Here is a 26,232-nt window from a genome sequence, read left to right on the forward strand (position 1 = left end):
AAATCACTCTACAATGAAACAATAATTTTACTAAAATTCAACCTTCTGTCGGAGGCAATTCACCGCTGCCAATGCATTTTTTTCATATCAAAATTTAGGGGAGCGGATAGAAGTGTAGCGGTATAACACGCGGTCTTGCTTTTTGTTGGAAGCCAACAATTGTCGGCGGTTTGAATTATTGTAATTTTGCATTATTGTTTAACAGCAGAAAGATGATTTTAAAATAAGAAATCAGTTTTCGTCCGTCAGCCACACGGTGCTGACGTGATTCGTTTAATAGTGCAGAACCCGATTCAAAGGGTTCTTGTACTTGATTTAAGTATCCGATCGGATTTCCAACTGTAACCAATCCACCAACAAATTCTTCATCTGAATTCATCGGTCTTCATCATTTCAACCTATTCATCTCCCAAATTGGTGACCCCAGTGTAGACCGTTTGAAACCAGCTTTTATTTTAGCCACAGAGTCTGTCTCTTCAATAGAAGTAGTTAAAAGCAAAGTAGTGGAAGAGCAGACCGTTCAAACTGAAACTGTCGAGAAAACTGCAAAGTCATGCAGAAAAGTAAGATTTGCAATTTGAGTTTAGTTAATGTCTCTTAAAAACTCATAGACCACTATTTAAAAACTTCCAGTTTACTCCCCCCGGACTAAATGTAGTGGTTGCGGAGCCGAGCTCCCACTCCTTTTTCATTTTTAGTCTAGGGTATTGTTATTCATGATTGTTTGAAATTCGTTAATGCAACAGAGAGAGAGAGAGATTTTTAATTTAAATTAGTTTTCGCCGGACACACGAGCCAACAAGTCGCATCTTAAGTGTTCCGAGCGTTTAATTGTGAAGGACCCGGCTCAATGGGGTAAATTCTTTTCTAATTTTAAATTGTTCTTCAAGACAAATCTCTTTAAATTGTCAATTCTAAGTCGTGTATCAATTTTGTTTAAAGGTCCTTGTATTCTGTTAGACTAAGTCGCCAAGTGACTGATGTTTATAAAGAGAAGAATTCGTTGAAAATCCCGCAAGGTTTCATTTTCACCTCCTAACCCCAAAGAAGCAATCAATGAATAAAGTGCCGCATACGACGGCACATCAAATGCGATATCTTTCCGCTTTTTGAAAAAGGGTGTTTTTATTTATTTATTGAAATAACGAATGTGTAGCGAAACAACAAATACGCCATTTGGACTGTACGTGCCTTCTTGTATGCTATTAAGGGCACAGACCGAAAAGATTTTGTGTCTATATTTTCTGACCAAATAAAAAAGTGTCTCAAAGTCATTCGCTTTTATGTGTAAAAATTTGCCGCATAATTTGTGTATCAATAATAAGAACTCTCAGCATTCAAGAACAAACTCAAACGGACGTTTTTCTTGACATGTGCAAAACCGACTGAGTTTCACTGTTTTATTAATTTATTTATTGTATTGGATGAGGGGATGTATGTAGGTAAAAGATGCCTTGTTAGATCCACAATAAAATTTTAATCTTAACAAATATTTTAATCGATCATATCTAAAAATGCATTTACGTTTTGTGCTATGATGTCCTTGCTAAAATGGGTTTTCCATTATTCGTACTTTGAAAGCCATGGCCTACATTGAAATACATCCTATAGGAAGGGACATGGGGACCTTGGTCCTACTTTATTGAGAGCAGTCACAACAAAGCTCCATGAACAACAACACACGTGAAAATATTTGCTGTGCTGAGAAAGATCAATAATTCCAACATGAACGTAAGTAAATTTCTTCATATCAATCAACATTATTTGCTGTAGCAAATTAATTATCAAACATTGCTGGAAGCTGAGCTTGAAGAGCAATATTTTTAGATGAGGGAGTTTTCGCAAACAAGGTTGATGGCTAGTCCAGTGAAGGAATCAAATTTAATTAAAGTATACAGATTAGATTAGAGTAGAAATTTAAAAGGAAATTAAGGAAATTACGATTCTAAAAATGTTTGCATTTTCCGTATGTTCAAGGAAAATAATTCTAGTTGAAATAACCTACAAATAGCTCTATTAGTTTGGTGAAGTGACATTTTCAGTGGTAATGCTCTGAGTAAAAAGGACGAGAAGCGCCCTGTAAAACCAGTGGAGCGCGTAATTAATCCCTTTGCAACACTTTGCGCCACTAATGGAAAAATAATTCCGCTGCGAAATGGCGATAATTTTCGCGTGGAACTTTCTTAGCACGCTCCACTTTGAGGTCAAGAGGCAGACTCGGGCTAATCGCTTCACCCTCCAAGGATGCAAAGTTCTCTCATTACCCTTCTTTCATCAGCGAGTGCAATTTTCTCGCGTGTGCGATGGCAAAAAAAGCAAAGTGCTGCACGCGAATCAGCTTTTCCTTTCATCAAAATCCGCCGCCCACCGTTCCGTACTTCTTCCAAGAAGCGCTCCATTATGGTGATCTGCTATTAGTTCCTCTTTCGCGAGTAAATATGATTTTTATTTTTTTTTTCAAGAAACAGGAAAAATAAGAAAACGATGTTTATAAATAATTGTTTCGAGTTTAATTGATTAATGAGGAGTGGATATATATATATATATATATATATATATATATATATAGACTATATATATATATATATATATATATATATATATATATATATATATATATATATATATATATAGTTATGAGTCGAAAAGTTGGAAAAAATTTTTAATGAAAAAACGATCGTTGTCAGATTTAATAAAATATACTCTTTTATCATTTTTTAATTAATCAACGTGTAAAGTTTGGTATTATGTATTTGACTAAACGTGACTCAAAGTTTTCCTCTGTAAATTTGCCGAGACTCAAATTGAATGAAAGCCAAATGAAAACAATAATAGGTGGCAGCGCGCTTCAAAAATTTCTCGTGTTCTCAGCAGTGCTTTTGTCGCTGGAGATTTTTGTCCCTTTGACCTGTGTTTTACTTTTAATTAAAAATTTTTCCCTTTACGCGTCGGCAACGCGCCGCGAGCTTTGTATTCATCTCTGCGTGCCCTCTGTTTCAGATTGTTTGGAGCTTCATCTTTTCTCTGCCGCTCATTAATCTGCGCGGAGCTCTGTTTTCTGCTGTTTCGGCCACTGATCTCGAGGAGTCATTAGAGCACTCTCATTTGCCAGAGGTGAGAAAGAGAGTGCAGAAAACCAAAAAGCTTATTTCTGTCCATTTTAATTACTCGCTCGCATTGCTTCTGTTCTCCCCCTTCGCAAAGGTTACCGTATCACTTCATGCGCGTATCTTTTTCACATTTTGGTGTCAAAATATAGCCCATTACTCAGTATTTTGCCATGTTAATAAAAGGACGAGGAAAAAGAGAGCGATGATTAATTTTAAACGATTATTTTTTGCAGAGAAAACTTGCTACCGATGTTAAACTGGGCATAAAAAAATTCAAAACGCTCTATTTTTTTCTCATTACAATGAATCTGTTGCTAAATTCTTTCATAAATTATTAAACTAATTAAAATGTGTTTATTTAAAACATATGAGACAAAGTCACTTCTATTTTGTGGCACTTGGGTACTTCAGTTTCATTTTTTTATGTTAATTTACCAAACAACCGTAGATTCTTTACACAATTAAAGATAACTAAGACTTCTTGGATCACTAGTTATAAGGCACTGTAGTCTTCGAAATTTCGGTCAAACTTAATGTGTTTTTATCTTAATAAATAGATGAAATAAAAAAAAACTAATGGGCATGGTTCGCCCCCACAATTTAATTAACAGAAATAATCGATTTTAGTCGTTGTAAAATAAATTACAAACCACTAACCACTAATTTATTTATGGTTTGTGCGTTTATAAAAATATTGATTCTATGAATAAAATTAGAACATGAAAATTTTAAATAATAATTAACTAAATGTGGGCTATAGTTGTTGCTTCCGATAATTTCACTAAAAATCCCTTGGCCAACCTAGCTGAAGGGAACAATCATTGCGTGCGTGTCGAGAGCGAGTGCGAATTTGCCATTGGGGCCATTGGCTTTTTCGCTCTCGCTCCGTGTGTGCTTGCTGGCTACCGTCGACCTCCTGTGCTGTCATGAAGGCCGGGAATGCAGCGACGGTGCCTCCGAACTTGCGCAGGCACCAGTGACGTGCCGCCAACGCGGGTGACGCGTCTTGTGACGTGAGGCGGCAGCAAGTAGCCGACCTGCTAGCCATTCCTACGATCTTGCTCCGCGTCTCTCGCGAAAAACTTCCTCCCTGACATGCCGAGCACGTCACGCCCCTAAAATACCTTTTAGAGTAAAAAAACTTTATTTGCAAATGAAAATAACTTAAAATGTTGCCTGCGCACATAATATTATATAAATTAGCTTACAAATTAAGAACGGATTTTATTTAAATAAATTCAGTGGACTGATTGACACTATGGACAACAATTTTGCCGATATTCTCCAAAGTTTTATTTCACCTTTGACCATTTTTCAAGGCTGATTTCGATTTGTCTCGTTGAGAACAGAGTATTTGCCTTGTTTTGATACTCCTTTTGCTAAATATAAATCATGTTAAGAGGCTGTGCTCACAATTTGAAGCATGCGAGGCCACTTCTTCAGATATTCGCAGTAAGGAAAGGTCAATAAAGTCAAATGATATTATATAAATTAACGCGAAATGCGTTCTTTTTTCAATTTTGTTAGTATTCCAAATGCACAGTATAAAAATTGTTTTTGCACAGACTGTAGAGTTCTATTTTTGAACTCTCAATGAAATATTGCTACTTTTTGTCATTTTTATGAAAATTTTAGTCACAAATATAGCGATGCGTGAGATGAGTAATAATCTGGCTTTATCGGGGAAGCAGAGGCTGGTCATGAATATTTGACCACGGTTTTAAGCTAATTGCACGCTTGGGTGGCTGAAATTCAATCATTGATGTTTTGTGTTTCGCTCTCTGACGTTTTTAACAGTATGTCCATTTGGGGACCCGGCCTCTGGTCGGTTTTGAAACGCGCATAAATCTGTGTTCTGCGGTTGTTTGTGATCGGCAGCAAAAATATTAATGAGCGTTCACATTTGGATTTAGAAATGAATAATTTTGCTTTTCCAACGTAAAAATATGGAACGTGCTTTTGGAATTATACTTGGACCGGAAAAATTGGCAAATGTTAATCCTTTGCTTTCGAAGTTGGTAAATATTTTATTTCACATCGAAATGCACAAGGCATTTCTGAAAGGATTATTAATGTTGGAAACTGACAATGAGCGCAGGGAATGTGCTCCTTTTTCTTTTTTAATTTGCTTCTGTGAACAATATATTTATAAAAATTAAAAACTTTGTTTTAAAACTGCAACCATGTTGTATCAAGAAAAGTGAGATTTATAGAAGTGAACAATATAAAATCAAATTAATTCTTTAACTGTTGATATATGACATATTTTGGAAACTTTTCGATCAATTAATATATCTATGATTTCCAGGACCATATATTGAACGAGACTACTATTCTCTCGGAGTTTCACACAGGCGAACACAATGACAATTTATTTGGTGTTGGAAAAGAAGAAGATCCACAATCGGACAGTGCCGAATCGATGGTTGAAGTTGAAGTATTTAAAGAACTCCCTGAGGTAAACATAAAAAATTTTCACTTGCTAGAAACTCGTCGTCACTTGTTGAATTCCTCTCAGAAAATTTACAATGAGCTATTAAGTGGATCTCAAAAACACAAGATTAAAATGCTTCCCCCCCTATAAATTCACTCAATTCTACGTGAAAAAATTAATTGGTTCTTTCAGCTCTTATTTTAACTTAAACTTTTTAACCCAATTTAATTTTAATGCAACCATTCCAAAAATTCAAATTCGCAGGACCATCCAAAGCTAGCCGAGTTTTTGCTTGGTACTGCTGGCCATAGCGATGGACTTGCTGAAAGCCCTGCCAAGGAAAACGTTTTTCACCACGGAAGCCACATCCACTTCAACCCGTCCCGTTCCAACGATCTCTTGTTAGACGAGAGAGCCCACCACTTGGCTTCGGTTTCTAAAGAACAAACGCGTCTCGAGAAGCAAGTGAGTGCTGAGATTTTGCGATTCTAATTTGCAACTTGGTAATGGCACTCGGGTGTTGCGTAGCTAATGGAGGAGTCTGCGGATTGCCTGGCAGTGCGTCGAGTGGCTGCTCAAACTATTGCAGATCTGCAGTCCAACGTTTCTGGGCTCGAGATGAAACTCGAGGTAATGAAAATGGCACGCCACCAGGCCGTGGAACAGTATCAAATTATGCTGTACGACTTTGTCGAGTGCCAGAAAAGGATGTCCATATCAAACTATGTGAAAAACGAGTCGCTGAAAATGACAAGGAAACTGAATGACAGCGTCACCTATTTTAAAAAGATATTTGCGCAGTGCGTGAGGAAGGGCATCGATGTAATGAAATTATCTTTTATTATCTGAAGAAAATTTTAATTTATTTATGCTTTAAAAGCTGTCTATGAACGTTGAAAGCCTTGCAGGAAGGCTCGAACAATCGGAGACTCAATTGACCTCCACCTTAAAAATGCTTAATTACATGAATCAAAACATGACAAAATCAAATAAAGAAAATGAATTTTTGAAATCAAAACTGAATGACAAAATTTCCGAAGTGAACAGAGTAGAAGACGAGCTGAACGTTTTGAGGTATGAGATTTTATACTTTTCAAATGAAAACTATCTAATTCGGTCCTCTGTGAAGGAACAAACTAGCTAACTTGCAAAGTTTACCTTCTGGTGACGTTGGTGACGAGGAAGCAAATAGCGCAAAGCTGAAGCACGACGGAGACACGGGTGCCGTAAACACCGAGCTAAAACGCCAAATCGACTTGATGATTGCGAGAAGCGAAGAACAGAAAAAAGAATACGAAGATATGGGCCAAGTTTTGAGAGACGAGCTGCGCGAATGTGAGCAACAACGGGGAACAGAAACAAATAAAACAACAAAGGTAGCAATTATTAGGTAGCAATGTGGCAAATTATTGACAGATTATATAATTAAAAATATTGTTACCATTTTTAATTATTTCTTTCAGAGAAATAAATAGAGGTAGCATACATTTAAGAATATTCCAGAGGAGTTAAAAATTGCTCTTACATTGCTATGAAAAAATTGGATGTGAGAAAACGTTTCAAACTTTATTTGCAAGTGCCGTGCGTTGCGAGAGCACCGAAAATTCGCTCATTTTGCTTGCTCTATAAGGTTAATTACACACAACCTGCTTTACCGAACACTATGTGTGTGCCAGCAGGCAGACCACAACCATCTTTGCTCTGACGCGCGAATAGACGCCGCCTACAACCTCGACAGCCGCACCGTCATTATTTTCAAAGGCAAGTAGCAAAAGCAGCATTTTGGCCCTAAGCTGCAGCCTTTTCATATCAAAAGTTTATGCCTCGTTATGAAATTTCTCGTTACACAAAATACGTCCCTAGAACTCGTCGAGATAGGCACTATAATATTTAGAAGATTCTTTAAACAAACTTTATTACGTCATTTCTACGCTAAAGAGCTTCTTTTCAAAGAGGAGGTCGTTCGTGCAAAATTAAAACTCACTTTTGTGAAATTTTTAGGCGGATACTTCTGGGTTCTGGAGAAGGGAGAACAAGGAGACATATCCATCAGCGCAGCGCAGCTCATAAATTCCACCTTTGAAAGAGGCCCTCCCAGAGTTGATGCCGCTTTTAAGGATGATATTACCGACCAGATTTATTTATTTCACGTGAGCTGCAAAATATTTCATGATAGAGCCCAGTACAAATGCATTTTTAGGGTGTTCACTATTGGCAATATATAGGCTCCAATGAAAAATTAGAGGAAGACTCTCCAAAATTAATTGCCAACGGAAGATTTTCTGGGGTTCCAAACAATGTCGACGCTGCTTTTGTCTGGAAGGAGAATGGCCACCTGTACTTTACCAAGGGTATGATTATTTACAAAAAATATAATCTGCGGTTTAGATTTCTAGAACTTATTTATTCAATTTTTTTTCAGCCAGTTTAGGTTTAAATAATTTTTGAAAAATCATCTGGTCTAAATAGTGGCGCCGCCATCGATTGTGATTAAAATATTTTACTTCTCCAAATTCACCAGTTAAAAAAGCACATTAGTGTTCGAAGCCGCCAATAAATAGCGCCAGAGGTTACATTAGATTTTTAATGCTACGATTTAAGGCTCAATCCTGCTGATGTGTATTCCATTCTAAAAATGATTTCTTTTGATGTGCTGAAATCAAAAATCAGTCCAGCCAATCGTTGTAGAATCGTCGGGAAGGATTATTTATTTAAATGTTTTTCTCGTTTATAATGTGATTGGTTGAACCTACATATTATGGTTTAGAAAACACCAAATTAAACCATTTTATGGGCTGAATGTAATGCAGCAGGATTAATAGTAATAATATATTTATTTGAACTTTTGGCATGTACTCAATATTGAGTCTAAAATCGCAACGGAATGCATTAAAATCTGACGTGAGTTACAAACGGCGGCGCCATATTATGTTGTTGGCTTCAAACTTTAAGAGCTTTCGCAAATATATAAGAAAACTGAAGTGGGGTACAGTGCACTCCGTTTCAGAATTTTTAAAAATCGCTATAATTCAATATTACTCGGTAAATTTAAGAAAACTTAAATAGGGCGCAGTGCACCCCGTTTCAGAATTTAAAAAAGAAACGCTACAATTCAATATTATTCGCTACATATCAGTATAATATAGTTAATATATTTAAAATAAAAATGAAACCCTTTATTTATGTATATGAAATAAGACTTGATCTCTAGCTTTTCTTAAAACACACACGTTTTTAATGAAAAGATTATGGATAATTTACCATCATTTCTGCGTCGTTGTAGTGGTATCACTAATGTTTATAAACAGGCCGAAGGTCTTATTAAAGTGCTCACAATCAGATAAATAGAGCGAGCATGCTGCTAATTAGAGGCGAGTGCAGCAAACGCAAACAAATTGAGAGCATAGTTGTTAGGAAAAGTAATATCAGAAATTGCCACTTCTGAATGCTTATATAGCGAATACGGATGGACAAATAGACGCGTGCGCCCGACTTTTAATATCCAATTACTGAGTGGGTCGAATGAGTCTGCAAATGAATGTTATAAATTACTCCCCTATCCTGGTGCACAAACGCTGTGCCAAGGGTGTTTTCCGCGGATTAAAAGCTCCCGCGTGCAAATTATCAGAATGCGTTAGCAAATAATTTTGACGGTGCAGCTTTTTAGGATGAAAAACTGTCGGCTTTAGCTTTTCCACGCCCAATCTTCTACGTTACGGGGCAAAAATAAACGGGCTTTTACACGGAAAAGCCAACGCACACAGAAGTTGGTTAATTACAAGTGCTGGCATAGCGGCCGCAGCTGAAAAAAATAATATCATTTTCAAAGGGTGCAAACTCATTTCTGCGGCGGTGGCAAACGCACAAAAACTTTGACGGGCTTGACCTAATGAAGCCTCTTATATTACTCACGGAGGTAATTTCGTTTGGCTTGCAGCCAGCGATGTTTCTTAGCACGGTCACTTAACGCTGAAAATCACCAACAACCAACAACTTGTCAAAGCAGGAGGCGAACGAATCTAGTATTCTAGTTCCGCATGTCTACGCCAAGGGATGCGAATTTTAGTTTTGTGTTAATGACACAGGGCTCATAAAATCAATATCGCCTCAGCACTGGCTAAAGTTGGAGACTGCGGCATCAGCCGATTGACAGCTGCTCACTAGCTTCAATGCATAATGGAGCATTATTTCCAACTAATAATGTAATTTTGTGATGGAAGTGTGGCGAGTGGTTAGAGTAATAAATTTTGCTCTATCTAAATAATGAGTTTTAGTGAATTGCTGGCTAATGCTAAATGAAAATGATTAATCTCTCCTAAAATTGAACATAATATTTCACCCGAAATATGCCTTCCTCGAGTGATAGTCATTCGAATATTTAAAAATATCTTGTTTTGAAGAAAAAATAGGGCAATATAACGAGTTTTTTCATTTTAGCAAACTCTAGATTTGCAATCTTTTTTGTATGATAAAGACTATCTCAGTGGCAGAGCCATACATGTCTGCTTTACATAAGTAACATAATTTTCAAAAGCTTGTGTTTTGAAGCATTTAAATTATTCTATTGCAAAATCCTCATTAGAATGAGATAAAATTAAAATAATGAAATTTGACTGATTTTAGGTGATTTTATTTGGAGATCTGAAGATGACAAATTTAGAAGATACGAAATAAAAGATGAATTTGCTCTCATGCGACTAACAAATAAAATACTTGACGCTGTTTTCGAGTTGGATGGCAGCACCATATTTGTAACAGATGATTTATATTTTCGCTACGACGATAGCAATCATATGGCAAGTAGTAACGTACCTTAAATTTTCACAAAAATCTATTTTGAATTTAAAAAAGAATTAAAGTAGATTATATCGATATTTGCAGATATCAAACAGCGAGCCACCCTACCCACGACTGGTCTGCACATGGATCTTTGGCTGTCCTGCGACCAGTCAGTGCGCAAAGACACGGCCTCTCTAGCGATTTCCCTCTCACCACATCGTGCAAGAGACAGCATAAAAACCAGATCAAAGAGCAATTCACGTCACGCTGCGCAAAATTCGTGAATGGCTCGTGTGACAGGACTAATTAGAAAGATGGAAAACGGGGCGTGTTTGCGAAATAAGCTGCTATGCCTTTAATCACAGACCGTGTGTCGCTCGTGGCTGTGAGCGAGCCTCTCTCTCTCTCTCTCTTGCTCGCTGGATGTTTAATATTTTTGAAAGTTCACTCCTGTAGCAATGTTATAAAACATACCTCAATTCTACAGCTGCAAAAAGTTTAAAATTTACTGCATTCTTATAAAGGCATTAATTTTTTTCCTTTATTTATTCTTGAAAACGCTAATTTTTAAGACACGATGGATCAACGAGCGTGTGCAAAAAAGGGTGAAATGTTTCTGGACCTTAACTATAGTGAATTAACTTGGTGAATTAACACCCTAAAATAAGTTTCCTAAAAATTCGATTTTCATGTTCTCAAAAAATTAAATAAGCATTTATATATTTCTTAGCATCACTCAAACAATGATGCAAAGAAAATTTTACTGAAAACGGGTTGCCTTTCGTACAGTGCTGAGTTGGTTTGGGTGTTGTAAATGCGCGGGACGGTAACACACGCGTCTTGTGCAAAAGCGTTTGATGTTTGAGCGCGTCACCCAGGGCAATGTGTGAGCGTTTTATATTTCCATCCAACATCCAACGTGAACGAGAGAGGAAAAGCGTATACGTACAAATAATGTTCCCGTGTGCTGTTTGTTTGCGTCACTGGAAGGCCGGGGGTGGAATTATTGCCTTATTTGCTGCTTTTTTCAAATTAACTTGCCCGGATATTTTGCAGCGTGCGCTCACTGAATTTGGTATTCTGTGTCGGTTCGCGAGTTTTTGGTGCTTTGATGTGTGCGTGACAGAAAAAGTGACTGGATTTAATTTTCGCCGTTTTTATATATCAGGCATCGCTTTGATTCTGATGAAAGCGCAGGGCTTGATAATACTGGCTTGATTGGCGGATTTGTTGAAAACATCACGCAAATTTGTTCTTTTCCATCAGCGGTAGCGTGAGCCTCCAGTTAAATCATGCCTTTTTATACACATTTTGTTGTGAATTTGCTTTGCATGCAGTGCATAAATATACTGATCTAAATTCTGTTATCAAATCATTTTCTGACTGACTTCATTGCTGTAACATTTTGAATAAAAGATTGTAATTTGAATTTTTCGAGTCCGAGTATTAATACGTGCCCCTAGACATTTGAAAGCGGCAATTTTTTTTATATACGTTGGTTTTGTCAAACAACTAGCTAGACCTCTGTGAAAATTTTTTATTTGAATTGATCATAATTATTTTTACTATCACGATTGAAAATTGAGAACTTTAACAATAACACCAACCCAAAATTCTACGGCCTCCAATTTTATGTCACGTATTAATTATGCGCTTTTTAAAAAATAGTATTGTTTGAAAAGGATTGTGACGTGGGTCGTCTAGGGTAATATGATGCTTACTGAATTAATTGAAAAACATTAACCTCACGCACTTAGTCCGGTCTGCCGAATGGGTGCTGCTTATTTAGCTTCACATATTTAGAAACTATCATGCGCTTTTAATTCAATAAATATATAAATTAGGTTTTCTGTGGATTATTATTACCAACACGTCTGAATTAGATGCCAAGTTAGTGATGCAAGCTAATTCCTAGTTTGCAATTTCAACGCATTACAACTTTATTGTGTAGAGGTGGCGGCCACAAAAGTGAATTACCCGACACCACATCGTGCATTACCATCAAAATAGAGAGGGGTTGCATCAGGTTCTCATCGAATGAATTCCACATCGCAATTTGCATCCGCAGCACAGACACATTTTAATGTGCGGTGCAGAGTATTTAGTATTTCGCATGTTTTTAGTAAACTGCAGACAAATGTAGACGGGACGGCAAAAGAGAGTAAAACGGCACTCGTGCACAATAAAATCTTGTTTATCCTCCTGTAATTACAAAATAAATGAAAGGGATGCCGCGTTGTTGCTGCCGCCGCCCGCTGTTAAAAAAGAAAGCAATTATCCCGTCCATTTTATATCCCTTAATTAGAATTTTAATTTACACACTCGCGCTGCTGCTGCTGGCTATACACGGAGGGAAAAGGAAGAAAGAAAAGTGGACCGACGAGAAATTCTCTTTAAGTGGAAAAATACGGGGGAAGAGCCTGCCGGTCTCTCGTTAATGAAGAAAAACATTTTCGTCGTGCTGCTGTAGGCGGACTGCAATTACACGCACTTTGATGGACTTCTTCTCTTTTCCTCTGTTCCTCACTAAATGAAAATAATATATGTGCTGAACGAGTATAATAACGCACCACTCGGCGTATTTTATTGTAATAGAGGGCTGCAGCGGTTTGCCTTCTCTTTTCCATTTACTTTGGAGAGTGAACTGCACTATATTCTAAAAACACACATTTAAGAAAGCCCACTGAATTTTCGTTGTATTGTGGAAGTAAGAAATAAAAATATTAGAGCGTATACCATTTTAAATCAGATGCACCTCTAGCTCGTTAATATGAAAAAAAATCCTAATTTGTTGGTCCATTCTAGTGCTTGAATGGATCTCTTACTTACTCGAGGGATGCATTTTTTAAAAGAAAAAATTGTAATTGGTAACTGTCCTCGTTGTGTTTTCAAAAATTCTGTTAACAACGGGGTTAAGTCGCTGGATGTGATTAGGAAAAGAAAAATTTATACATTTTATAATTTCTCAAATAGGATTGTGCTGCATGTGAATGCACTCCTCCGAAAGTGTGAGTAAATTAGAATAATTGACTAAAGTGTATAGTTCAGAATTTTATAACATTTTTTGGAAGGACAACAAACAAACCATTGGAAGAATTCCCTGAACGCATATAGAGCTGTGCGACATCGAGGTATATGCTAAAATTGAAAAAAATTAGCAATTTGTTCCTGACCGGTCCAGTGGGGCTTGTTGATTTAGCTCACAAATTCTCTGCCAAAAGCTGTTTGATGTTTTGTCCTCCATGCGCTGGGAGCAAATTTAGCGAATGGTGTAAATATTTGTTTCCCGTAACGAGGTTGTGCTGACGGCGGACTGTGTAATAATTTACCAATGCTTTATGCAAATGAGGCAGCAGTATCCAGGCAGAACAAGAAAGGTTAGAATACATACACACTACGTATAACGCTGGCTGGCTTTTGCGCAACGAATAATACACACACCCGCTAGAATATTATATAAAGTCGCGAGATTTTACGCCGACTACTGTTTCGCAAACAAACAAACAAACAAACAGACGAAGAAACGGGAGTAGCACAAAGTTACAAACGAACTGAGATACGTATATTATTCTTGGCAATGCAAAAACGCAAGTTAAAGCTACATTATTACGCTCTGTGCTCAGTATAGACCCAAGCAAATACATAAATATCGTCCACACACACGACGTTACAGGCAAAACGTTTATGCTTACCACAACCACAGGACTCTAATGTGTCATGAGGATTCTAGTCGTGATGAGACCAAGCTTCTTTTGAAATATTGAAATAAAAGCTATTGACGAGGTTCGTTTTTTTTTTAAATTAATTCCTCAAAATATATTTTACAATAGCTTCAATCTATATGCGGTAAAAAATCAAGAATAGGAGGATCTAATTTCATAATATATAAAATATATTGTTACACGTTGTTCTTACGGTTTTGGCCCCGCAGGCCTCATCAGCAGTTTTAATATTTAATATACAGTGAAAAGGGAACGATAGAATCAGTCCACTGAAAGAGAAGAAGGTCGCGTTGTGACAATAACATTTTACACGTACACAGGGACACTTTGTAAGCTACGTGAATTTACATACATTCATGCGGAGCCTCTCTGCTTGTTTGGCTGGGCGCGTGTATATTATTGTCATGCTCCTCTCTCTCTCTGCCGTTCTCTCATAATGCAATATCCGAGGCTCTAAATAACGAATAACAGCTAGGTATTCAGAGGGCTGTAAATAACAATGATCATTTGCATATGGCCGGCGTGTTCGACTCGCCCCCTTGCAATGAAAACAGTGAAATCTCGTCGGAGGGCTGCTGTTCGTGCAGGTGCTGCGTCTAGGGGGTGATTTGTCCTAATGAATGCAAACTACGACCAGAAAAATGAGAGAAAGTTGTTGTGCGGAAAGTTGATGGCCGCAGTGGACAATGCAAATCGCAGAAATTTTTATACTTGCCAAAAATCTCGAGCGCTTTGAGTGCGTTTTGTTTGCCAAAACGCTGCGAGAAGTTCTGCCAAGAGGTACACACACGCGAGTTTGAGTTTTTATGGAATGGATGAAATTTCCTTTTCCGGCTAGAGTAAGTGATAAAAAGTGGAGCGCAGTTTTTACTGTCAGCTTTACAGTCGGGCTGTAAAAAGAGAAGAAAACGTGCCGTAAAAACTGACCATCTGTTGTTTCCTGGGACGCGAGCACCGAAGACGAATAAACAATTTATGTTCCAGGGGCAATCCAAGTTGTTTTTGTTTAGAAATTTCCGCTCAAAAATACACCCACCGCAAGAAATCGCATCTCTTTTTCCACCTCATGGAACGCTTCTTGTTTTTGTTGCATCGTTACAACAGATCGCTTGCATTAGGGAAATCCAAATTACAAGCAAATTTATTTTTAAACATGAGAGTTTTCCTTTAACATTAAAAATATACTGCAAGATAAATATCATTGAAAACTGCTGTTTCTGGAAACATTCAAGGTTTTTCAAGTTTAATCATTAAAAACGTTATATTATAATACTGTGTTTATTGCTAAATATGTACATGCACAAATTATTGAATTAATGAACAATGGCAAAAAAGGACAAGCATGCAGGGATCTGCTTAAACGCCCGACACAAAAAATTGATTCGTCGTCGACACGTGCCGTAAATTAATGAATTAAACGCTCACAAACACTTCAAAAATTGCACCACATGAACTGCTAGCACAGGGAGGGGAATTTTGATGCGTCACAGTCCTTCAAACTTGGTGGCAGGTCGTTCCAGGGCTCGCATACCCTGTATGAAAAGGCGCTTCAATCAATCTAATATAAATTTTGGCTGAATTCTGACGATTTCCTTGCGTTTAATAGGCAAATGAGTAATAAATTTTAAGTAAAAGTAAACTAATTCTTGTGCGAAATCTGAAAGATTATCTAAACAGGAACAAAAGTTTTAAATTGAGAGAATCCTTATGAAATTTTGATAAATGACGAAAGGTTTAGAGCGCCTCAACTGATAACGATGAAATTAAAGCAACAAGACTGCACGGATTAAAAAAAATCGCGAGATAGATAACATGATTAAAGATTTGAAAAATTCTGTCATGCAAGACAGTAACGATTAACGATAGAAATAAATAACATGACTATAAAAAAGCAAAGCATATCTGTTTCCTCGTGAAAAGATTTAAGTACTAGTGCGTACTTCAGCGGCTTGATTTCGCAATCGCTGTAAATAATTAAAGAGGCCGAGCGGCTACGAGCACAGGCTGGCGATCAGATGATTTACTTTGGCGGCGGCACAAAGTCAATAGCCAACGAGTAAATAATAACTAACCCACTCACAGGGAGAACTGAACTCGTCCGTCGAAGCCCGAAGCCAATGATACATTTTGTGCGCGCAGAACACACACACTCACGCAGTGTATTCAAACCACGAGCAACCTTTGACCTCGGGAGACCACGATATCCTGTCAATCACGCTCTTTTCAGAAGTCTGTGATTTCCCGCGAGACGCCGCGTTAGCGCGAGAGCGGATCTCGCAGCCCGCCCGCTTTTTCAACGTCTCTGCGCCACTTTTCCCCTGTAATGCGTGTGCACATTACGACGAGGCAAGTAGATTTCAGTTTGTTACTTAAACTAGAATTCATTATTATGTTTATTAACAAACGTACAGAAAGATATTGTTTAATTAAAATTTCTTTTTAAGCTTATATTTTATTTTAAATAAATGTTCTATATATTTTATTTTCTATGGATACTGCGCATGCAAAAACATTAATTAGCTAGTTTAAATAATTTTTATTTACACACAAAGTTGAGCAAAACTTAGGAAAATCCATGGTAAACCCCAGTTACCGACGAAAACTTGACAACCCCATCTCTAGCACTATGTTGTGAAGCTCAACTTTACGACCCCCTTCTGCTAAAATGCACGCTTTCTGCGTTGCCACATCACTTCAAGCCACATGTTCAAGGTTGTCGCGAAAATCAGCCTCCTAAACCTACAGCTTCTTGATTAATCTTGAACAATCCCACCCTAAAGCTTGGCATTCTTGCTATTTATTTTTCTAGAGTGATGCTTTGCAATTAATATCCACAACCCTTGTTGCTTTCATCGTGTTGTTCGTAAATGAGGCTCCAAATAATGCACTAGACTCAGCACCCCTCTGTTTTGGAAATGAATTATAAATTGAGTGGTGGCTATTTAAAAATTGATTTGAATTTCTCCATCGCAAGCTGAGAGATTGGACAGCAGCGAGTAAAGGCACTTTGCATACATGCCAATGCAAACGCCAAAAACGCGAGCGGCTCTCCTCCCCCGCAGCGGCGCCGCGCGTCTTCGGCTTTTGCGCGCAGAGCCACCACCGCTTTTATCTTTCGCCGCGCCAACTCAAGTGCTGAAAAAAGTAATTAAAATTTCATGCTGGGTAGCTTGTTAAAACAAAAGAATGTGCGCCGAGTGCTGGAGTACTTTTTGTCTTTTCCGCATCGGCCGGGTGCTGCGCGTCGTCAAAAAAGTTCAAAGGGAAAAATAAATTTTACTCTCTTTTTGAGAGGAGGTGACTTGAAAACAACGAGCTTCCACCGAATCCGGCGCTTTTTAAGGTATTTTGAGGTTCATTGGCGTGCAAAAATATTGAGATCGAAAGACTTCAACTTTCATACACGCATTCCCAGCACAGCAAAATATATTAATATCGAAGCTTGGAATGTGATCACAAAAAAGGCTTACAATCGAAACATTTTTCCATGAATCAAAATCAAAATAAAACAGAATTTATAACAGTCTAAGCTCAAAGCATCGTGTATTTTTGTTGTAGATTTTGTAGCATCATCTCATTTCTATAAAACAAAAAAAAAACTCGCGTCAGAAGTTTAATTTTGCTCCATCAATAAATAATGATTAACTCTCTCCACCAGTCCTAATCAGTTCCGCTCCCTCGATTCGAAATATGAAGCAAAGTTTCACAAATAGAATATTGAAATAGAAATTACGGAGACTAAGTGCAGCCAAATGTAACGCTGTCGCCGACTCCCGTTTCCGTTCATTTTCCATTCGAGCAGGTTCCGGCGAGCTCTGCTGCGGGGGCAGCATGGGTACTGGTGTGCGGGCCGGGGGCAACGCATGCGTTCACTCAGTCGCAGCCACGATTCCGGCCTGTTATAAACCCGGTGCACAGCAGTCTGCATCGTCAGTTTGCAAGGGGTTCAGAGGCGCGCGGGTCTGCCCAGCTAACCTCTTCGTCCACTCGCTCGAGGGTGCATCTCCTGGCCAACAACACGTGCGATGACCATGTCCTGTTGACCTCTAATCGCGCCCAAGTTCGACCTCAGTGCGAAAGTGAGCCAGTCAGCCAAAAAACAAAAAAATAGATTTTCTACGATGGATGCCAGAAAGTGTGCTAACAATAAGTTGAGATACTATTCCGTCAGTGCTTTGTGCGTCCTGCTCCTGATAGGTGAGTCTTTTATACCGATTGTTTACTTTCTGATTAATGTCTTTCCTGACAAACGTCTGCTCGGATTTAAATTTCGCGTCTCCTACGTGCACACGGGAGTGTCAATATTGGAGGATGATTTATGCAAGCGTGCACCGCACAGTCGTGTCAGTCGTCTTCTTGTTTTCCACCGCCGCCGCTGTGTCTCGAGAATACTAACGTGCGCACTTTTGATTGTTTTTGATCGGTCTGCAATTTCACCCGAGAAGCGGCTGCGAACAGCTGTGAGCTGAATTCACAAATAATGCCGTGGCAGGCACTGAATGACGAGTGAGATTGATTAAACTACTTCAAAAGTAATAAAGAAGCAAGGATATCGAATAAACTTGATGGTTCAGAAATGATGTAATACTTCTTTTTAAATTCATTGACCATACAAAAATATCGTACGCTAACTTTTTTTTAAAATAGTCGATTTGGAACTTGCTTCTGGAACTAAGACTTCTGTCTTACTTGCCAATAAGTGTGCTCCAATTTATTTCAGGCAGATTATCAGATATATTTTTAAAGTATCTTGTCAAGTTTCAAAGAACATGGCAAAATATTCAGTTTGTCTGTTCATGAACAAAGAGTTAACCGAGCATTTCTTTACCAGGAATAAATACAAACGTTTTTCCAAAGGAATTATTTTCCTTCTCTATTTCCTTAAATTTAAAAAAAAATGCTCTGGTTTTCATAAATTCAGAACCGACGGTACTAAAAAAATGCTGTATACTGAATACTTAAATAATTAATTAAAAAATCTTGTAATTGTATATTTTTATGCTATTCAAATCTGCAGTCGAAAACTCATCTGAGTTAGCCGAACTTGTTAACAAATAAAAATCGGACATTATGTTGAATCACAAATAAATGTTTATTTATTTTTCCAATCGCAGAGCAAAGAGCAACGGATGAAAAATTTGGTGCGCTCCAACAGCTTTATAATTAGGCCACCTGTCGGACCAACGCGGATTTGGCTGCAAGCACGGTGGCGCATTGAGTGCTGATCGCTATGTTAGGACCGGAAGTTCGGTCACACGGCAGCGGAAGCAAGGCATCGTCTATCGTAGTTTTAAATTATTTATTCAAATTCATATGCTTTTCAACACATTTAACAGATGATCGAGACGGGTCATGTCTCTCCATAAAATAAATAACATAAAAAATGAGAATTTGTACAAGTTTGGATTTTTCAAATATTCTATCGCCATATACCTAAAGCAGAAAATATATTTATGTTTTATAAAAGTTGAAAATTAAAAAAAAATATTCCCATGACTTGGTGAGAATTAACAAAGATAAAATAGTTTTATTCAATAATTTTGTTCATTATATTGATTAAAATTACTCTCGAATCTAAAATTTCAATCAAATGATTTATTTGTTTGCAAAAAGTATTATGGTTGGCAGCTGCAATGACCGATAAATAATTCGCTTCAAAACGAAGCGGCGTGCTCTTATTTATCCCCCACGCGCGGTTTTTAAGCGTGAACGGACGGGAGAGCCGGCGTATTTCACGCTTGTCTGCCCATGGTACCGCACGCTAATTGCCGTTTATTTAGATCAGGTGGAAATTTCGCGAAAATACGTTTTTAAACGAGATTTCGCAAAGTGATTGATGCTCCCATGTTCGCTCGGCAGCATGATCGATTAATCGCTTTGCTCATTTTCGCTCTCTAATTATATGCCACTCATTGTTCCATCCAAGGCGTCAACATTTGTGCGAGGGGGTGAAAGCAACCCCCGAGCGACTCGCCATAACTCCCTCAAGTTATTATATTTCACCCTCTCGCACGTTTTTCCGTGTAGGGACGTGGCGAGAGGAGAATAGAAGAAAAAGTGGCCCTTTATTGCATCAACAAGTTAGAAAGTACATGATATATAGAAATACTCGCGCTCTTATTTCCACCGATTTAATATTTTGCACTGGAAACGGTGTTTTTGGTACAATTTGACTGGAAACAAGAGTACTGCTTTTTAAAGCTACATTTAACGGATGTAGGCGACTTTCCAAATTCCAGGAATCGGTTCATTTCAGTCCAAATCGATAATTTTAATATTTTTCCTGCCTAAATTAAAAGAACGTCTTCGCAGAGACGTTAAACTTGTCTAGTTTGCTGTAGCTATACATAAGGAAAAAAATCACCAAAACTCAAGGTTTGAGGTAAAACAAGACAAAATTGATCTGAATCACTTAATTTAAGATTGGTTTCAACATTTTGTCTTTTCGCAGCAAAAAATTCAAGCACGTTCTCCTATCGTTCGTGAGACACGAATGAAATAAAAACAGGCCAAACCTCTGGTTTCATGGCTCTTATCGCCGAGGAGTGGAGGTGTCCGCAAGCTCACAAAAGACACCCTCGCCTGCTCCAGACGGTGATTTATGCCAGCGGCAGCGCTCATTATATTTGCAGTCGCCCTTTGAGAGAACAAAGCCAAAATCCTGAAAAGCAACATTAACACCCAAGCTGTTTGGCATAATTTAGGACTCGCTCCATGATTCATCGCTCATTTAGTGCCTTCTGCGTGTGTGCATTATAAATAAAATCACCACCCTTCTCTCCTTAAATTACAATCAAGATTAAGGCCGCTCTTTCTGTCTCACTTTACCGCACCCTGGGCCCTCCTGTATAATAGAATAAACTTGGCTTTTACCGGTGTGAATAGCTGACGTGCATTATTTGTGCCTGTGTTCTCTTCTCCCTTTATATATCTCTCAGAAAGATATTGCAAAATATATTGCCTGTTTTCTGCAATAAGGAAAAAAGACGTTAAATTTTTCGTCTTTATTTTACGAAATTAAATTTTATGTAACAAAAAAGGGGTTTTTAAGAAATAATCCTCTTTAAATTTAAAAAAGTGCTTTATATTTTGAAGTTGTTTCTGATCCTCTAAAATGATAGGTTAGTTATTTTTTTATCTATTTTACTCAAAGAATCAAAGGGCTGTGCCTGTTTTCCAACAAATTTTTACTTCACAAAATTTGAACTTCGATCCTGTGCTTTTAATCGATCATATTGATTTGAAATGTTAAATATGAGAGTGAAATCTGGAGGACAATTTTAGGGAAGCACGAGTGAAAAATCCACCTGCGGTAAGGTCCCAGGAGGAAAATCAATTTCGGCTCCGCGAATTGCACATCTGGGCCTGCCTGATTTCTTAAGCGACGGCAGCAGGCGAGTCAGTCGGACAGGGTTGCTCATTTGTCTCCGAACAACAGCAAGCCCCAATGCGTCAGCCACCAAGAGATTTCCCCCTAATAATGGGGATATGAGATAACGAGTGCGAGAGAGAAAGAGAAAAAAAGGAGCGTGTAAGCCTGCCTGGATTCCGACGCAGAAAGTCCTACTAGTGTAATACAGTGCTTCCTTTTTGTCTCGCCGCGCTTCTTTGTGTCAGGCAGGCGAGGAGCCGCTTTAAGGCCGCCTTTGGTGCCCGCCCGCTTTTGTGTTCGGCGGATTCTGGCCATGGGTAAATACATACGTAGACGCACTGTTGCTTTATCTTTTTGCAAGGATGGACACGACACGCGTTTTTCCTCTCGTGCCACGTCACCCCTCGCAGCCGTTCCGACGGAGTTCAAAAGTTTCGCTGTTGCTCCCTGAAATTTCAATGGGCATGCCGTCGGCGTTTTTGCTGTGCCAGCCGCATATTTAGAAAGTCTGCCTAAGCGTACGGGACCAAGTTTTTGCCTGGGATTCAAATTTTCGGCCCGGTCTCATACCTTCTCCGAAAGCTGCTACGGAAATTTTAAAATATTCAACAAACAGGAACTGCAGATTCGCGAAGGATTTTTCTTCTTATTCATGCCTTCTCCTTTCTTTGTTCGCCGTTATTGATTCATGAGATGCTTTCCAAGTTGGCGGATATTTGCTAAAACTGCCGCACTTTCGGGGGAAGATGCTATCTTTTTATGTCCCGGCATGCCTCGGGGGACTTCCTGCCGCTGCCGGGGATTATGAGCTGCAATCATTGTTTTATTCCTCCCCCAAAGCCAATTATTTACTCGCTGGATATTGATGGGGATGAACATGATTTAGGATAGGAATTATTGCCTCCATAATCCATTGCGTCAAAGGGACGAACTCTGTTTGCATAGCTTCTGATGACATTTTTACCATTAGTGGGAAGCGCAGCAGCCGCTTAATTTGAAATTCAGACAAAGGGAGATTAAAACTCTCAGCTCAACGTATTTTGCGCGCTCAACTGGATGGTAAAAATGCTAAAAATAAATAAGCTTAATTTCGGTCATTGTGTTTTTCCCCTTAAGAGATTCAAGTATTGGAACACGTGGTAGATGGTGTCAATCACGTTTTGTAATCGAATATTTTGCAGCCAATTAAATCAACGAGCCGTTTTTTTTTTGTAATTCCAAATGGTAAAAGCTATTGATTGCATCTTGCCAATTTCCACAGTTGTTTTATGTTACCCGAAGAAAATAGTTTAAACTAAATATTTTTTCTTTGGAATCCACAAATGTGGCCCTTGAGTGGGCTGGGTCCCTGTGCGGCCTGGTGCGCCCATGTTATCCGTTCGCGGTGTTATTGGGACCCAGGTTTCAGCATTCGTGCTAGTGCAGTGCGCGCCCTTCCCGGTCCTCCGGTCCTCGGACAGGGATAAAAAGAGCAAAAAAAATAGATTATGATTTAGCCGGTTAGTAAGAGTCTTTAAGTTTGTTGTGAGTACAAAGTTAAAAGTGTCTCTGATTTCCAAGAATTGTGCTGGATATAGTTGTGAGCAAGCGCATCCTTGGTACGCTCTGGAAAATAAGAAAGTTCTTCCTTTCTGTTAGCGCTTTTCAATTTCAGAGAAGTCGTAGAAAAGCTGGGAAAAGTAACCTGCGTGGCATTAAATTTGTCCCATGGAGTTTCACAGAAAGCGAGACTCACATGCACTCACACCCTATATTTTTAATATCCGTGGCGGCGTGACGCGTGCTGTCTCCCAGTCGTGCGGTGGTAAATGCAAAAAATGTGTTTTCCGTCGCAGAGAAGGAAAATGCCAGACGCAAGCAACCCTTTGCCGCGGTTTGCTCGACACATTTTCCCCCCTGAAATATTCAACAGCTGTGCGCCTTTCCGACAATCGCGCGGCAGCACCGATTCGGTGGAAATTTGACAGGTAACAGATTCGGATGGATCGCGCGTCTGACTCTTTGCATTTCCATAATCGCGGTTGACACAGCCGCCGGTGCATTTACGCTTTTTGGCGGGGCGGCCTTAATTCCTGCTGCGATTCCCTGCACTATTCCCCTGACAACTATCACGCAACGCTATTTCACCGACGTCCACGTCACTCAATCTGATAATAAAAGTTCTCTACTAGCAGGGAAGAAAGTCGAATGTCACGCCCGGGCAGAAATAAAATTTTCCAGCACTTCCACTTGCTCTAGTCGAGGGATGTGAAAAATAGTCAAAAAAGTAATTTCCTAGGTTGCAAATAATTGACCTGGTTGAGCATTTGAGGCCAATATTGAGAGCAACACAGCCGGAATATTCCAAATCCTGAATTACAGTACATTATTTTTGTTGAATACTTATCTAGGAGATGCATCTGCTCATAGACTGGTTCACCAATCCTGTCGTTTATGTATTGCAAGACCTAAACGGTCTTGGAAATGGAAGATTTTTGATTGGAAAAAACTATAGGATATCTCTGTTGGTTTTTTCGTAGCTTTTGAAATTTTTAATCAACAAAAGTCAGTGGTCAAAACGCTGTTATTCATAATTTGGTTAAAGATTTAATATAGAAATGGACAAGTTTCTTTTTCTTAGTAACTATCAGTTTTCATCACCAAAGCTTCCGAGTTAAACTACCAACAGTGGTCCGTGAGACCCGGTGAGACCATAACTTTGACTGTCCGGTTGCGCTATAACAGAGTAAAACTCATTTTCCCAAGATGTCTTAAAACGCACCTAGACTGTTTTTCACCGCCCTGGACCCATCTCGCCAAGTAGCCAAACGGGAGAAATTCCACGTGCGCCATACTGCTCTCTAGGTTTTTACGGGTCGGCCGTTCTTCCTTATTTAATAGCTTTTAAACTCTGTACCCTCTTTGCTGCTGCTGGTTTCAACGCGGACGCACGCCGTCGATGGGCGTGTTGCCGCCTGTCGTCTAACTAAACGCACTCCATTAAATTCACACGTTGTCAAGTGCATGTGTGCTTCTCAGATCTGCAGCGGCAGGAAAGGTGTCTGCTTTTTGAAATGCCGTCGCTAATAGCCCGCCGACGGCACTTTTGCAACAAGTGAATGGCCTATCCAAACACGTGTGAGCAAACGCCGACTCCATTGACGCCGCCACCGCTCGTTATCAAATTTCAGACGAATGGCTGGCTGCTTTGAGAGCTGTTGATTAAGTGGGCTGGCGCATTATCTGTTGCACTTGAGTGCGAGTCCACCCTTCTTACGCTCGGCTGGGACACCACAATGCTATCCTGATTTGGGGCGCATTCACTCCAAAGGACAATTCTGCAATGTCTATTCAATAAGCGAAAATTATTTTGCTACCGTTTTCAGTGGGGAATTGTGCCATATATATCATCCTCACCTACGTTTAGTTTCAATAATTTTTGTTAACCGATTTGTCGGACAGATTATTGGAAAGCACTTTTCTGCAATCGGATGCTGAATAGTAATCGATTTTCTGCGAGGCTTATAATAATTAATCTCGCGTCTCTGGTATGGTAAACGGAAACCAGGGTGACTCAGGCTGGGCACATTGCGGTCTCAATTACCAATATGATACCAATGATATGTAGAGGTAGCTCGGCTCATTTTTCACGATCCAAGTGAATATCCAGTTCACTTTGAAGCAGCTAAATTTTAATCAATTAGTAAAGTGAACTGATTGGACAAGATCTCATCTCAAGTTGCGATGCCATCAATATGATCCCTATTATTGAAAGCTATTACACAAACTTTGAAATGTCATGAGACGTGATGAATTTTGCTTTATAGGCCACTCGTTTTAATTTAAAAATAAGTGGTACGAAAAATTATGATTTTGCTTTCTAAAAGAAAGAACGAACAGTAATTCAACAAGCAATTATTTGCTTGAGAACCACTTCTGCTATTAATAACTCTTTACAGAAGTAATTTTTTCTTCTGTTTATATAACAATTTTGGCCAGCGTCTCTTACTCATTGAGTCAAGAGTTGATAATTTAAGGCAGCATGATGACCTTTCAATCTTTCCTGGTGAGCGAGACAGACGCAATATCCTGGCCGCGAAAAGCAGCAGGAGAAATGAGACGAAAATAATTAAGCCCAGGCGTATTCGCTGAGTGAGTGAGCGCTGAATTTGGTATTCACGCAACGTATGGCCTGGCCTGACGACTCACACTTTCTTTTTGAAGCTGCAAAGTTTGGCGGTCTCTCGTCTCCTCTGTGTGCGCATCATACAAACGTGCTCTTTTAACCACCATTCAATTAATAATTCTTTTCACACTGCTGCTTCATTAAAAAAGCTTCACACACTCCGGCCACAGTAATCATATGTGCTGGAAAGTGAATAATCATTATTGGTCGTGTTTCGCGGCGTTTGCAGGGAGCTAAGCACTCGTGAATAATGATTGCCGCGCCCCAGAAGGCTTATGCCCCCTATATCAGCATATTTTGAGTTATTCCGCGATAAGAGGGGCGCAAAAGATCATTCAGCGAATGATCATTTTCTCGTTTCCGCGTGGCGCGAAATTAATTAAAAAAGGGCTTTCGCACACGCACGCCATATCCGTTGAGTACAAGTGCGCGCCGCCAGACTCATCTCTTTTTTAATTTGCAAAGCGAGAAAAATATTTTGGGCGGACGCATCATTTAAATTTCGCATGTGAATGAACTCTGCAATTAATGTAAATTGCAAGTCAGCTGCCTCGCGCAGCGAGCGTCGATTCAGCTTGTCACTTCGCTCGCCATCATTTTCCCCTGTGTGCTCGCGGATTATCTGTGATGCAAATTGTCCCGGCCCACGA

The 26,232-nt window shown here is 39.1% G+C and overlaps 2 protein-coding genes across 5 annotated transcripts in view; both read left to right on the forward strand.

The window, feature by feature from the left end:
* The first annotated feature begins 1,633 nt into the window (after nt 1-1,633).
* On the forward strand, nt 1,634-10,361 carry LOC135937555 (uncharacterized). Its single transcript, XM_065480710.1, has 11 exons — nt 1,634-1,731; nt 3,001-3,114; nt 5,419-5,568; nt 5,809-6,009; nt 6,073-6,366; nt 6,425-6,618; nt 6,674-6,920; nt 7,224-7,305; nt 7,546-7,694; nt 7,745-7,895; nt 10,168-10,361. The coding sequence occupies exons 1-11, from the start codon at nt 1,726-1,728 to the stop codon at nt 10,359-10,361; spliced, it is 1,782 nt and encodes a 593-aa protein (XP_065336782.1). The 5' UTR covers nt 1,634-1,725.
* Nucleotides 10,362-17,913: 7,552 nt separating this feature from the next.
* The window catches only part of LOC135935697 (uncharacterized), a 266,355-nt gene continuing 258,036 nt past the window's right edge, over nt 17,914-26,232 (forward strand). For 2 of the 4 annotated variants that reach the window (XM_065478220.1, XM_065478221.1), the window contains exon 1: nt 17,914-18,242. In XM_065478220.1, the coding sequence (XP_065334292.1) occupies nt 18,167-18,242 (76 nt within the window). In that variant the 5' untranslated portion in view covers nt 17,914-18,166. The remainder of the gene's footprint in view (nt 18,243-26,232) is intronic. The other 2 variants (XR_010574243.1, XM_065478219.1) reach the window with 1 other exon arrangement.

Source organism: Cloeon dipterum, chromosome 2 (genome assembly GCF_949628265.1).
Source record: "Cloeon dipterum chromosome 2, ieCloDipt1.1, whole genome shotgun sequence".
NCBI lineage: Eukaryota > Metazoa > Arthropoda > Insecta > Ephemeroptera > Baetidae > Cloeon > Cloeon dipterum.